The following is a 15,698-nucleotide window of genomic DNA, read 5'->3' as shown; positions in this document are numbered from 1 at the left end:
TGATAAACCCTAATAATTAATGGCCTGATTAAACCAAAATGACTTACATCTGCCCTGATGATTGCCATTTATAATCAGTCACTTTAATGACTCATCTTTTCTGTGCTTTGCTTACAGAAGAAAGGCTATGGTGTTTTTAAGTGAGCTGAATAAAAAAACTATACGCTTTCAGTTGCTATTTGTTTTCCATAACTTGAGATTGCATTAAAATAAGCACCGTTAACAACTACCTCCTTTAAAGAAACTTTCTGCCTAACCTGTCATGTTTATGGCTTGGAGTGAAGTTGAAAACAAACCAGAAAAAAATCACCTCAGTATTCCTGGAGCTGTTCTCAAGAGTTACAGAATTTGCATGTTTTAAATGAACACTTGGAAGTAATAAGTTCAGTAGCTACATGTTAAGATTGTTGATACCTTAGATATAAGGTAGAATATTGTATTCAGGGGAAGTAAAACTTAAATTGGAGGAGCCGTCTTCATTCCAGCATTTAAAAGAGATCCCATTTGCTTCAAATTCTGCCAAATGAATTAAAATTTAGTCTAATTAAATAAATCTCTAATATTATACCCTATTTCAAAAAAGGATTTGAGGGGTTCCTGGTTGGCTCAGAAGAGCACTTGACTCTCGATCCTGAGGTTGTGAGTTGGAGCCTCAGGCGTATAGAGATTACTAGAAAAATAATAATTATGAGCTTTAAAAAAAATATTTGAGGCATCTTATGATGTCAGGTCAAAACAATGAACAAGGAACACTTGGGGGGCTCAGTGGTTGAGCATCTGCCTTTGGCTCAGGTCATGATCCAGGGTCTTGGGATTGAGTCCCACATCGGGCTCCCCACAGGGAGCCTGCTTCTCCCTCTACCTATGTCTCTGCCTCTCTCTGTGTCTCTCATGAATATATAAATAAAATCTAATGAACAAAAGATAAAAGACAAGAATTTTAAAATAAAGAGTTATCTCCACTTCTACCCAGGAAGCAGTCACTACTATGGGACTTGTCCTCCACCAAAAACAGCTAGGAAGCTGGACAAAAGTTATGAAACATCTGTTTTCAGACATCAGATACCAAGCATTTAGGACTGTGATCCCTGAAAAAATGTAATCGATGAAGTGACCTCTATAATCATCCAAGCTTTCTGCCTTGAGATAGTTTCTGGATAGAGAGAGGGGACCTGCCCAAAGGTCTTACTGAGCTGAAGAGACAGAGTTTGGAGATCAAGACAACCAAAATGGCTAGAATTTACAGGGCAGAGCCCTAGAGAGGCAGAAATTATGCAGAGAAAGTGCTTGAGAAATTGTATTAGAGTCTCCTTAAGTCTTCAGCCAAATATCAACCTCTGTATTCATAGGGTGAAATCTTATAAGCTAGATAAAGAGCTACAGTCTGGGAAAGAAAATTTCTGGGGAACTTAAGCTGAACAATTCCCAAAGCTTATACAAGGTTGAGAATTTTTTAAATTCCAATCAGCCAGAGTGGACAGACCTTGTTGAATACATTGGAGCATTCAAGAGAGACTTTAGAAAGGTCATGCTTTCATAGTGGGGCTAACCTAGCTCGACAGTAGGGCTTACTCTAGGCTCTCCATGAATAAAGACCCTAAAATAAGCTTCAAAATGATCTGGCTATCTACAAATAAGTTAACTACCTGCTGATATCAAGTTCAACATTCTTCAAAGGATTACAGCTAAATTCAGAACTTAGCATAAGATTCACAATATCTGGTATCCAAATGAGAATTAGTAGGTAAATGAATTTTTCTGATAATGGATGAAAGATCATAACTAGGAGGAAAAAAAACAGGCCCCCTAACCCTGAGATAGTGGACTTAGCAGATAAGGACTTTAGGACAGTTATTATAAATACTACAAGTAAATTCAAGGTTCTCAAGGGAAACATGAGCATTATGAGGAGAGAAATGGAAGTTCATAACAAATCACATGGAACATCTAGAGATGAAAAATAAAATATCTGAAATTTTAAAATTTTATGTGATGGAATTAATAATGGATTGGACACTACAGAAAAAAATAATCAGTGATATTAATGATAGAAATATATAGAGAGATTATCCAAAATTACTAGAAAAAAAAAAGACCAAAAAAATAATTAGCACAGACTCACTGAGATACTTTGAGACAGTATTAGGAAATCTAGGATATGTGTAACTGGACTCTCAGAAGGAAAGAAGAAAGAAAAGGAAACAACAAATAATTTGAAGAAATAAAGACTCCAGACTTTCCAAATTTGATGAAACCCATAAACTCATGGATCTAAGAAGTTCACACCCTAAACTGGATAAACCAAACAAAACCATACCAAAGTGCAACAGAATAAAAAAATTCAAGAACGAGTGACTTTAAAAATCTTTAAAATATTCAGAGAAAACAAAATAAGAAAGGAGGAGGAGGAATAATGGCAGACTTCTTCTCTGCAGCTATGTAAACTACAAGATAATGGAAAGACATCCTTAAAATGTTGGGGTAGGACAGGGAACCCTGTCAATCAAAAATTCTGTGTTCTGTAAGTATACTTTTCAAAAGTCACAGCTAAGACTTCTTCAGGCAAACAAAGCAGAGAAAAAATGTTTACTTATTGCCAACATTATAAAAAATGTTGAAGTTATTGTGGCAGAGAGAAAATGCTAAAAATGGATGATTAGGCCTACACAAAGGAATAAATAGCACTAGAAATGGTAAACATGTGGATATATACAAAAGCCTTTTTTCTCACTCTTAAATTTCTTTAAAAGATTAAAACAAAAATAGTGTATTGTGGAGCTTATATGTAGAGAAAAGATATATAATAGTAACACAAAGGATAGGAGGAAGAAAGTGGAGGTGTATTGTGAGTTCTTGCCTTACAAATATTTCTTTAAAGTAAACTGTGAGGCGTTAAAGAAACATACTATAAATCCTAGAAAAAAAAACATTAAAAAAAAAAAAAAAGCCTCAAACGGGTTGGCAAACCTTAGCCCACAGGCTATTTGGCTCATTGCCTGTTACCCTTTAATTTATGTGTTGCCTATGATTGCTTTTGCACTACAGCAACAAAATTGCATAGTTATAACAAAAACCATATGGCCCTCAAAGCCTGAAATACACTTTTTTACAGAAAAGGTTTACCAACCTCTGGCTTAGAAGCCAACGGTAGAGATCAGTGGAATGATAAAAAGGAATCTAACTAATCCAAAAGAAAGCAAGGAGAGAAGGAAAAAAGAAACAAAACAGATGGGACAAATAGTGAGATGTTAAGGTTGAACTCATCCATGTCAATAATTACATTAAATGTAAATGGTCTAAATACTCCAATTAAAGCACAAATTGTCAGACTAGTTAAAAAAAAGCAAGACCCAACTGTACTGTCTGCAGCATATGAACTTTGAATATTAATGACAGATATCCATCTAAACACTAGCCAACATATTATGGGATTTATAGTGTCTGTAGAAAGAAAAACTATAACAGAAACTTAGGTCAGGGGGGAGTGACTATAAAAATGGGCACAGGGAACTTTTTGGGGTCACATAAATGTTTCCTATCTTGATTGTGTTGTGGATACATGAATGCATACATTTGTCAAACTCATCAAACTATGTTCAACATGATTGCAATAATATTGTTTTTTATGAATAAAGTTGATTTTTAAAAATTAATTTCAGATATTTTTAACTGTATAGTAGTTAAATCAGAAGTAATATAGGGGATCCCTGGGTGGCGCAGCGGTTTGGCGCCCGCCTTTGGCCCAGGGCGTGATCCTGGAGACCCAGGATCGAATCCCACGTCAGGCTCCCGGTGCATGGAGCCTGCTTCTCCCTCTGCCTGTGTCTCTGCCTCTCTCTCTCTCATTCTGTGTGACTATCATAAATAAAAAAAAAAAAAGTAATATAGAAGGTTATGTTAGTCTTTTCTAAATGCTGATCTGAACCAGGCTGTGTTACATTGGTTTCTAATTCAGTAGATCTGAGGTGGAACTCAAAAAATTGGGTTTTGGTTTTTGTTTCAGTTTGGTTTTTGTTGTTTTTAAATGCACAGCCAAGTTTGGGAGCTTTTTAGTTATGTAATTCTCATTGATTTTATTATAAGAAGCATGCCAGTTGTTCAGGAAGAGAATTCCATTTAGACTATACATAAGCAGTGTTGTTATCCTCAAATGTCATTTGCTATATTTTGGTAAAAGAATATGCCAGCAGGTCCTTGGCCTGAATTTACCTGGAGGGCAGAGACAGGGTCTTACTCATGTTTCTCTCCACATTACCTACCATTATACCTGGCACATGTTAAGGTGTCAGTAAATACTTCTTGAATAAATGTTTTTGAATGATTATGGATTCTTTCCAGATTGAAAAATGTCTTTTTAAACTGTATTCATTAATAGTAAAACGTATTCATTCTGAAGTGTATCCTATTATGTAGGAAAAGATCCAGCTCTTTCTCAGGCCAGATTCTCTGGATGAGCACGTTTCCCAATCTATTTAGTAAAGATATCATTCATTCACTGTTTGCTTAACAAATATGGTTTATTGTTGGTTCCAGATACCATTCTAGATATAGTAGTGAACAAAACAGATCAAGTCTCTGCATTTCTGGAGGTTCCCTTCAACAATGAAGGACAGAGAGAGTAGACTTACACATATATCTGGGGTGGAAAGGTATTGCCATTCATACTGGGTAACTGGGGAAGACTTCTCTTAAAAAGATTACAGTTGAGTAGAAACCTAAAAGAAATGAAGGAGCAAGCTCTCATATATGGGAGCAGAGTATTCTAGAGATATGGAACCCCAAAGCAGGAACATGTCTAACAAGGAAGCTGGTGAAATGAGGCAGATTGGGCAGAGAAAGGAATAGGAAGAGTGTGAGCACAGAGCTAGTGGGAACCAGCTCAGAGACTACTGTGAGGGCTGTGTTTTGTGTTGACCTGTGAAGCTGTTGGAGGTTTTAGGCAGAGAAATGACATGATCTGATGTAGTTTTAGAGGGATCACTTAAAAAAAATTTTTTTAAATGAATAAGAGAATCACTTTACCTGCTGTGTTCAACACAGACTGTAGTAGAGCAGGCATAAATACAGGAAGACCAGTTCAGTAGCCTTGTTGAGGAATGTGTGTACGTGGTCTGATGAAAATGCCTCCTCATGAACATTAAATTGTTTTTATAGTTGTGCATACTGCACTTTGGGAATTATCATCTTTTAGATAGTATTTTACTCAAGTACAGCTAAAACGTGCTACAGTAACATTATTTCCTAAATATATTAAAATATACCACTTTTGTTGTATAACAGTGGATAATAATACCTTATATTTATGGAGTGTTTGACAGTTGAAAAGCAATTTTACATTCATTATCTCATCCAATCCTCATAGTTCTTTAAGATTGACACAGTGGCTATTATGTCTCCCTGCAGAGGTAGGAATTAAAACATCACCTGCCTTATGAAAATCACATGTCAAGTTTGTGACCAGGCCAAAAAGCTAAAACACTGGTCCTGTGTCTCCTAGTCTAAATCCATTGGTTTTGTTTAAAGGGGTCTGTTATGTTCAGATGATGTCTCAAGATATTACTGGGAAGGGGGCGGGTGTTACTTCTATTAGCAAATTTAGTATATTGTTTAAAAAGCCCGGGATGTGATCCTGGAGACCCGGGATCAAGTCCCACATCGGGCTCCTTGCATGGAGCCTGCTTCTCCCTCTGCCTGTGTCTCTGCCTCTCTCTCTCTCTCTCTCTCTCTGTTTCTCATGAATAAATAAATAAATAAATAAATCTTTAAAAAAAAAAAGCCATTAACCAAAAAAATAAATAAATAAATAAAAATAAAAAGCCATTAACCAAGGCACCTGAGTGGCTCAGTAGGTTAAGCCTCTGCCTTAAGCTTAGGTCATGATCCCAGGGTCCTGGGATTGGGCCTGGCATTGGGCTCCCTGCTCAGTGGGTAAGTCCACTTTTCCCTCTCCCTCTGCCCCTCCCCCCAGCTTGTGCATGCGCTCATGTGCTCTCTCTTTCTCTTTCAAATAAAGCCAAATAAATAGTAAGCCATTAACCAGTGAGCAAGGTACTATTGTCAGAAGAGATACATACAAAGATGTGTGAAGCATATTCCTACCCTGTGAAGTTATTACTAGGGGAAGCAATACCTACACCAGTAAATATGGTAAATAACTGCTAATCAGATAGTGTCACATACTTAGTTCTAAACAAATGGCACAGACAGTAGATATGTTAACAGTTCAAAGGAAGCCATGACTTTGTTCGCCTGATTAGTTAAGGCAACTGGAAGGTGGGTACTTGAGTTGAAGTATAGGCTTCAACTATACTTCCTCAATAGTTGAGGAAGGGTTGAGGAGGGGTTTCTCAACCTGGGGGTCAGCGAGAGGGTGAGGGGAACACACAACATCTGAGACTGTGATTAAAACAGTCCAGGTGGGGGATCCCTGGGTGGCGCAGCGGTTTGGCGCCTGCCTTTGGCCCAGGGCGCGATCCTGGAAACCCGGGATCGAATCCCACATCAGGCTCCCGGTGCATGGAGACTGCTTCTCCCTCTGCCTGTGTCTCTGCCTCTCTCTCTCTCTCTCTGTGTGACTATCATAAATAAATAAATAAAAATTAAAAAAAACAGTCCAGGTGGAATACAAAGGATGTAAAGATAAGTGGATGCTTACTATTTTCCTATATGAAGTTTTCCCAAGAACTAGGCTGTGAATGTGTAAAAGTCAAAGAGCAGGCTTTGCCTGGAAGTTAAAAAAAGATGTTGCTGGAGAACAGAAAAATGCAATGAAGTTCTTATTTACACTTTGCCTTTTAGAATATAATCTAGCAATTCTGTTGTTCAGTGTTCCTCTCTCTATTGGTCCACTTAAGTCAAAAGTGTATCTGATTAAAGCTAAAGATTTGTTGATTTTGGCATATCTCTTGATTTCCAAGCAGGTCCTTCTTCCAGGAGCTCAAAATATTTGTTCATTAACTGTCTCCATCTGATGTAGCTTAAGAGTGGTTTAAAGATGTCAATATATAAAAGAGCAGGTTGTCCAAAAGAAAGATACTCAAAGTTGAGTATAATGAGAATTATATCTGTAAAATAAGACCTACCCATATGTAGAGTCTAACATTTCTTTCAGTTCACCAAACATTTATTATCTATGGTGGCTGTCTACGCTACGTATGTATTCCACTAACTACTAGTTCACATTTAGGTGAAGAGGTCAAGGAATATTTTATTTCTTCATCCAGGAGAGAAATGATGTAGTAAATTTGGTAATTTTATTTTATTTTTTTTAATTTATTTATTCATGATAGTCACACAGAGAGAGAGAGAGAGAGAGAGCGAGAGAGAGAGAGGCAGAGACACAGGCAGAGGGAGAAGCAGGCTCCATGCACCGGGAGCCCGATGTGGGATTCGATCCCGGGTCTCCAAGATCACGCCCTGGGCCAAAGGCAGGCGCCAAATTGCTGCGCCACCCAGGGATCCCAAATTTGGTAATTTTAATGTGATGGTGGTATAAGATTTATAATTCAGATTGAGGAAAATTGGAGGCAGAGAAACTAGTTGGTAAAAGAACTTATACAAGTTAGTGTGCCTAGGCATAAACTCTCTCTTTAGAGAGAGCCCTAAAGGAAGTATTATAGTATGTCTTGTGTGAAGACCTGTTCTATAGCCAACCTCTGATCCCTGAAACAGAATCGTCAACATAAAATCATACTTTGTATGTATGGTTTCTTTCCGTTCATGTATTCTATCATCTGTTCAACAGATATTTAGTAAGCATTTACTATCTCCCTGAAACTCTTCTAGGGGCTGGGAATGTAGTAGTCAAAAGAAACGAAGTTGCTGTCTTCATGGCTTTTACATTCTAGTGTTAGGTAGGCAGCACAATATGAGCACATTTTTTTTAATAAATTAATTTTTATTGGTGTTCAACTTACCAACATACAGAATAACACCCAGTGCTATATGAGCACATTTTTGAGAAAGTTCCTGGCACATGCCTGTCACATAGTAGACTTCAATAATTGTTGGTTACTGAGTTTGAACTTGAAGTTTGAATTAAGTGCCTGCCATTGGCAAGATGGCATTTGCCTTTTGCAAAGTGGAGGGTCAGGGTGGATTGACTCACATTTTTTTTTAATGTTACATTAAAAATTGAGTCTCTCATTCAGTTTTGGCATAATTCAGGTTATACGCTATATTAAATATAACAAGTTGTCTCTTCCAGACTACTTTTGCCATTGAAGATGAAACGTTGAAGCAGGTGCTATTCTGTACCATTGACAGTGGTGTGTTCTTGTCCTGATGGGATGGTTTTTGTGGGGTCCCTGAATTCCCAAAATGGCTCATTGTTGTCTCTGGCAATGCTTCACAGAAACCCTTTGTGTCAGTAGTTAGCAACTGACTGCCTTGGCAAAAGCTATGTCAATTCTTTTCTTTACTATATAACAGCAGTCAAAAGTGGTGTAAGGGAAGAGAAAGAGAAATTAAACAAAGATCGATACATGCATATATGCACACACATCCACATGCCTTTTAGACCAATTTCTGAGCATTATCTGAAATGACATTTGTCACATAAAACCAGGAGATAACAGTACTGCATTCGTTTTGTCATTGTTTCATTCAAATGTGACCTGTTAGCAGCAACATATGAATGATTTTTTTTTTCTTGTTGGCTTCCCTTTGGCCTTACTGCTTCTTATATGGGAGGAGTAGTTTCACATCAACAGCAAAGCTAAACCTTTTTGTGCAAATTCTTTGCCAGAAGATTACATTTTCTTATCCACCTACTTTTCCCGAAAGCCTGGGGATAGGATGATGGATGTATTTACTGTTGTTGGAAGCCAAGATTTTATTTGACTTTCACTTGAAATAATCCCTTGCTTCCATAGAAACCAGAAATGGTTGGAAATGAAGGAGTTAGGACCTTACATTTTGCCTCCAGATAAAATGCTTTGCATTAAATTTGTGATTAGAATTCCGGGTGGAACAGATGATGTCATTTCTGCAATATGGTATGGTGTGCATGTGTGTTTTTATTAAACATACACTGTAGATACAGAATTAGTTACATGGACTTTTCTGGTCCCTTTTTAGATGTGAAGCCCTCCAATATGCTAGTAAACACAAGAGGACAGGTCAAGCTGTGCGATTTTGGAGTTAGCACTCAGGTGGGTCTCTTTTTTTCCTCCCAGTTTGCTCTCTTTTCTGCAGCATTCACTTTTTATTTTCAGTCTACTCTTTGGATTGAAAAATCACCTAGCTGCCAGACAAACAGAACTCTGCATCTTCTCCTCGGCTGGGAGTGTGTTATTCATTTTTAATCTCTGAGCGAGTTTCCTTCATCAGAATATGATTGTTCATTGTTTAATGACAGTAAAAACTGCTGATATTGTAATTACTACTTACGAATAGCAAACTTCATTGATATGCAGCTTTGATATGAAAGCGTTTTGACCAGACAAAAGGGAGGGCAGAGTGGGAGCTGTGCCTGGGGAGCCCAACTGGCCCACAATAAAAATTAATATTGGGAGCAACAATGGTGGAGGGCCATTACAATGTGCAGCACAAATTTTAATTAATTTCCATTTTGGGCCTCCCCTGAGAACCCCGGTGATAGTGACCCATGAGCGTGCTGTGATGTTGATTTGAATTGCAGCCACCTTTACTCCCAGCCAAACACGAAGACCAAAGCGAAGGTCATCGTTGTATTATGGGCTGTCAAAGTCTGTTATCCCTCCAGCGTATTTAGTGTTCATTCCATTCTAGTAATGCATGGGCTTCATTCACATCTTGAGCCATCTGACTAAAAAATGAGTGTGTTCAAATTCTACTTCAAATTGACTTTTTATATCAGGCGGGTTTGGGGTACTAAAGCCATAAGCATCCTGCTTAAGTGAATTGTTTAAGGTTATCTGCTATAAACTGTAATGCTGTGCTTGTTTAAATTGGAAATCACATTCAAAAGAAAAGAGAGATTTAATCATTTTTAATGCCTTTGTAGATAAATTTGTTCCCTTTTACATAATTTTTAGTTGATTTATAGAAATGATGATTGTAGGTTAAATGAGGAATAATTGCCCATTTTATTTCCACATTATCTTTATATTGTTCTAACAGACTGTTTTGTCTCATAGCTGGTGAATTCTATAGCCAAGACGTATGTTGGAACAAATGCTTATATGGCGGTAAGTAAACTTATGCAAAAATAACATTTAAAACCAACATCTTTATCTTTATGTACTTGGTAATGTAGAATTCTTGAATTAATTCAACAGCTTTATCCTAACAGATCATAAATTACAAAGTCAATCCAGTCATGATCCGATTTTTAGATCTTTCTAAAAAGCATTAGGGTTTATATAGGAGCTGCCAACTGATCTGCTTAGTTGACTTAACTAGTTGGTTCGAGTATGAAATTGCTGAGTTTCGAAGCTTAATCCTACAGAAATATTGCACCTTAAAGCACATTGACCACTTTGCCACATTGCTCATTTAATTAACCCTCAAGTATCCCAAAATGTCAGTCAATAAGATTGGTTGTTCTTTTCCAGAAATACAGGCTTTGTCACCTCATCAAAATTAAAATTTTGACATGACCAACTCTTACTTATGGATCTCTGAAATAAAGGTTTGGCAGGAAATTCTCTTTCAAACTTGTACATCTATATTCTGTTTACTTGTTGGGCTAATGCCTGTCATAAGATAACATTAATTTCTCTGAAATAAATTTACCATGTATGAAAATTAGAAGCATAGAACTGTTTCAAAGACCCAGTGTGGACTTGATGTCAACCCTTTCCTTATTCCTACCTTTTAAGTAAGGGAAGTTATTTGGGGCACAAATGCTTTTGTTTATTAGTTTCCTCTTCAAGAGTGGGTTGGGAGAGACAAGCAAGAAGGTTATCTAGTATGATTTTTGGAGCCAGGTTTTATTTTAACAGCTTATGTTCAATTTTCTTTTTAAATGAGGATTCTGGATTTATTTAGGTAGTGTATTTTACTTCCAGTAATCTTTATATGAAGTTAAAAAATATTAGTATGGATGGAAACCTGGCTCTCAGTTCATATATTATCTTGATAAAAAGATGTTAATATAAATGGAACTTTGGATCTTATTCTCAGAACAGTACAAACCTTTTTTTTTTTTTAATCAAGGTACCGTAATCATTAATTTCTGTCATCATGCCTGGGTTGTTTTTTTTTTTTTTCATGCCTGGTTTTTAAAGAAAATTTATCCTTTCTCATTTTTCTAGGAAATGTAAAAAAAAAAAAAAAGTAACCTCTGAAGTCATTGTATCTGTTTTTATAAAACATAATCGCCCCCTTGGCTCTACCAGGTTAGCTGAGATTGGTGAACCACTTTTACAGTTAATAAATCCCTACCAAATACACAATTTCAGTCTTTGAAAGAATATGGAACACTGTGATTTAAAAATAAATAAATAAACCTACTGTAAATGAAACAACTTTTCATCTACCCATCATGTTTTTAGTAGCTTTAAATTGCTCTAGTAATTAAATTGCATTATGTTTGAATGTACAAATCTAGATTACAGTTGTCTTTCCCAGGTATACATTAAAGAAATTACTTTTTTTCTTTTTGGTTTATGGATGAATGTGATGCATCCATCTGTTAATTGAATATTTGAGGATTAAAATTATGAAATGTTAGCTCAGATTGGCACAGCTCAGATTGCTTTGCTTCTTGGGTGAGTGAGTTCTAGTCATCAGCTTTATAGTTCAAGCTGTAAAAAGCATAAGATACCTAGAAAGCCAAGTGTGATAGCCTGATAGCTTCACTCAATTCAGCAGACTCTCATTAGCCACATACCTACCTAATTAGTATGAGATCAGAGGTTGGGAGTGGAGAAGATGGAAATAACGTTATTCTGTTATTAATCCCTGTTATTAATCCCTGCCTGAGATACCTTAATATTGTATTATTGAACTACCATTGAGGGGAACTGGGTGAAGGGTGCATAGAACTTCCCTGTATGTATTTTTTTCAACTTGTAAATTGATAAGTATTTCAAGATAAAAAAATTAGGTAAAAAACGAAAGTTTTATTGGAACATGGCCACACCCTTTTGTTTGTGTATTGTCTCTGGCTGCTTCAGCACTACAGCATCAGAGTGGAGCTGCTGTGACAGTTGCAGCAGAGACCATATGGCCCACAGAGGGAGAAGTATTTATGCTCTGGTCATGTAGAGAAAAAGTTTGCCAGCTTCTGGTCTATGCCAGTGAAAGCTGTATCTGAGTGCCTTCGGTTAATCAGCTAATATTTACTGAGCATCTTCGATGCCATTAGCCAGGTTATGGTGGAACCACTTGAACCTGCATAAAGTATGGGCAAAATAGGAAGCTTAACATTATATGTGGCTACATTTTGTGTGACATAATAAAGACTTAAGTTGTACCAAGCATACATTTAGAGAGTAAAAAGTCATACAATGTATGAATTTGATGATTTAACAGTATGTGAAAAGGGTGCTTATTAAAAGAGATCACTGTGAAGAGATGAGCAAAGACTTAAAAACAGAAGATATTGTGACATTGTTGGGGGTGGGAGGTGGGGTAGAGGACAAATAATAAGTTGTGGGATTATACAGTTAGAGGTCAGCTGGTATGATACCCTCCTTTTGCATCCATTTCTCTTACTTTGTATTTGTACAGGATAATAACAATAATAATAGCTAGTATTTAACCCCATGTGCCAATCACTCTTTTAAACCCTTATATATATTAATACTTTAAATCCTTACAACAACCCTGTCAGGTAAGATCATTCTCATTGAGCTGAAAAAACAGGGATAAAGAAGTTAAGTAACTTACTCAAGTTCATACATCTAATAAGTGGCAGAGTCAGGATTCAGACCTAAGTAATCAATCTATAGAAACTAAACTTCTAACTTCAGTGCCTCCCACTATACCCAAATTATGTCTGTCTCTCCCAATCTAGATTGTGATCTTCAGAGGGGCAGAGTTTATTCTGTTCATTCTCTATATCTGGTCCTTCACACAGTGCTAAATGAATAAATTAGTTCATGAAAGCTGCCTTCCCTAGATGACCTACTCACTAATTATAAGCAGAGCATTTAACTTTTCATATTAAGTATCTCAGTTGTATTATAAGGTATAGAAGACCCCCAAATTACTCAAATACAGTCACTAGGCTGCTCAAATATTGAAAAGAAAATAAAGAAATAGCTCTGCATATGCAATCTCACTTCATTCTTCTGTAATCTCAAGTGTAAGGTATAGGAAAATGATAATTAGGAAAAAGGGCAGCTTTCTTAAGATCCTAAGTCATGAAAAAATAATACTAATTAACAGCTTATGGGCATGTTAAGGGTGGAACTTGTAGGAGACTTGGAAGGTCATCTGGTCATCTAACCTCCTCATTGACCAACAAGATTGGAAAGTGGAATGACAAGTTCAAGGACATACTACATTTTCGAGGCAGATATTTAGGTTCAGTAGACACTTTAAGCTGATGCAAGAAATATTTTCAGCTATATTTTAAAAGGCTCTCATCCAGCAGGATTGCAAAAGAAGTTGAGAAGGCTTTGGGGGCTTACATTAAACCACTTCTCAGATGTTTTAATTACTAAAAATCTTACTCTATTTTAAACATAGAAGGCCGTAAAACTTTAACCTAATGTTCAGTCTTTGTGGTTTATTATAATGTTTTAATCAAATATAAATGTTTGACATTATTATTATGAATAGTTAAGGTTTTAAAACAAAACAAAAGAACCTTACCCAAATACTTGTGCTTTGTGATCAGAAAAATCCATCAAGAGGTGCCTGGGTGGCCCTGTCGCTGAAGTATCTGACTTTTGATTTCAGCTCAGGTCCCAATCTCAGGGTCAAGTCCTGTGTTGTGCTCTGTGCTCAGCATGAAGTCTACTTGAGATTCTCTCTTCCTCTGCCCCTCCACCTGCCCATGTGCACTCTCTCTCTTGCTCTAAAATAAATCAATAAAATCTTTAAAAAAGAAAGTCCATCAGAATGACTATTCTTCTCTCCTGAACATTTTTCCTGCCTGAGCTATTCTTGCCCTTGGAAAGTATCTTCACCAGAATGAAACCTAGACAGATTACATGATACAGCAACATTGGCCATGCTCATGCAGCAATGGTAATGGCAACGGTGGTGATCAGAAGGAGACTGGCATTTACCGAACATTCCTGTGTGACAGATATTGAGTCAAGCACATTGCACAGATTCACTTAATCTTCACACAACCCCATGAAATCTACATATTATTATTGTCTTCATTTTACAGGTAAGGAAACCGAAGGTGAAGTGACTTTAGCCCAGGATCTCAAATTTGGCCAAGTAATAATGAGAGTCACGATTTAGTTAAGACACCAGCTTCCAGTTTCTGGTAACAGCAGGTTAGGTTATTTGAACTAACTCTTCCATTGAAAAATTCTAGGTAAAATCCTTTTAAAACCATCTCAAATGCACTGAAGAGCTAAAAAGACAATGGGATCTAGCAGGACAATTTTCAGATGGAATCCTGCAATAGAGAGAGAGGCAGAATGTTGGAACACCGAAGCTACTTCTTCCTGTGGGCATGTGTCTGCCTGTACCACAGCTGTGAGTGATATGGGGGTCCTCCTAAGGCAGAGGGTCTCAGAGGAGGAGGAGATCTTCTGTGGAGATCTCAAAGGAGATTTTCTCTGTATTATGTTGGAAATCTGAAGGGCTCACCCTCAGAATAAGAGCAAACCAGAGCCAGAGCTGCCTCTTCTCCTCCTCCCCCAGTCCCAGGGAACATAAGAGAAGGCTTCTCAGAGCCAAGCAGAGAAGCAAGGGAAAAGGAAGAGGGGAAAGGTTGCAGCCATAGACTAACTGTGACACAGATTTGCACCCTGATTATATTCATGGCCTGAGCTGAAAAAGGAACCTCATGTAAGAATCTGGATTGAGGTGGGCAACATCTACCTTAAGCCTCAGAGAATCTCTTCAAAATTTTTTCAAGAGCAAAAGCTGGCAAGTAATCCACAGAAACTAGGCACACAAGGAAACAAGACAACATGAAGAAGCAGTAGGAACGGCAGAGACACACAGACTTTAGATTGTAGATTTTTTTTTTAAAGATTTTATTTATTTATTCATGGGAGACACAGAGAGAGAAGCAGAGACACAGGCAGAGGGAGAAGCAGGCTCCCTGCAGGGAACCTGATGTGGGACTCAATCCCGAGACCCTGGGATCACGCCCTGAGCTAAAGGCAGATGCTCAACCACTGAGCCACTCAGGTGCCCCTAGATCACAGATTTTAAAAGCGACCTAGTAGGCTTGAGAAGAATCTCAAACAGAACTACTAGATTGCAATTGAAAAACTCACTACTTGGTAGCATATTGGGTAGAGCAAAAGAGAGGATTCATGATATGGAAGATAGATTGAGTTAGAGCAGTCTGATGCCAGAACCCTGATTTAACCAGTATGCTCTACGACCTGCAGGGACCTTGCCACCTTAAAAAAGAAAAAAAGAAGAATTCCCCATTGTTTGTGATATATACTTTGATTACTTACTAACTTCAAGTAGTTGTGCATACTTTGCTAATTTTCTGAGTAGTGTAACCCTGAGCAGAAATTCTTTATCAGAAGAAATAAGGGATGTACCTTGGTATCTTCCTGCTTTTGACAAGTGAATCCTGTTGTATACAGAGACAATTCTGGAATGAGTCAGCAAAACATGGG

At 37.3% G+C, this 15,698-nt stretch overlaps 1 protein-coding gene across 4 annotated transcripts in view; it reads left to right on the top strand.

The window, feature by feature from the left end:
* Positions 1-15,698, top strand: part of MAP2K5 (mitogen-activated protein kinase kinase 5) — a 261,355-nt gene that overhangs the window by 135,266 nt on the left and 110,391 nt on the right. For all 4 annotated transcript variants that reach the window (XM_055319757.1, XM_055319756.1, XM_055319754.1 and 1 more), the window contains 2 exons: positions 9,079-9,152; positions 10,119-10,169. In XM_055319757.1, coding sequence (XP_055175732.1) covers positions 9,079-9,152; positions 10,119-10,169 — 125 coding nt within the window. The remainder of the gene's footprint in view (positions 1-9,078; positions 9,153-10,118; positions 10,170-15,698) is intronic.

The sequence above is a fragment of the Nyctereutes procyonoides genome, unplaced genomic scaffold, assembly GCF_905146905.1.
Source record: "Nyctereutes procyonoides isolate TBG_1078 unplaced genomic scaffold, NYPRO_anot_genome, whole genome shotgun sequence".
In the NCBI taxonomy this organism is placed as follows: domain Eukaryota; kingdom Metazoa; phylum Chordata; class Mammalia; order Carnivora; family Canidae; genus Nyctereutes; species Nyctereutes procyonoides.
The sequence above is the reverse complement of the archived record's forward strand: the minus strand, read 5'-3'. Positions and strand labels throughout refer to the sequence as shown.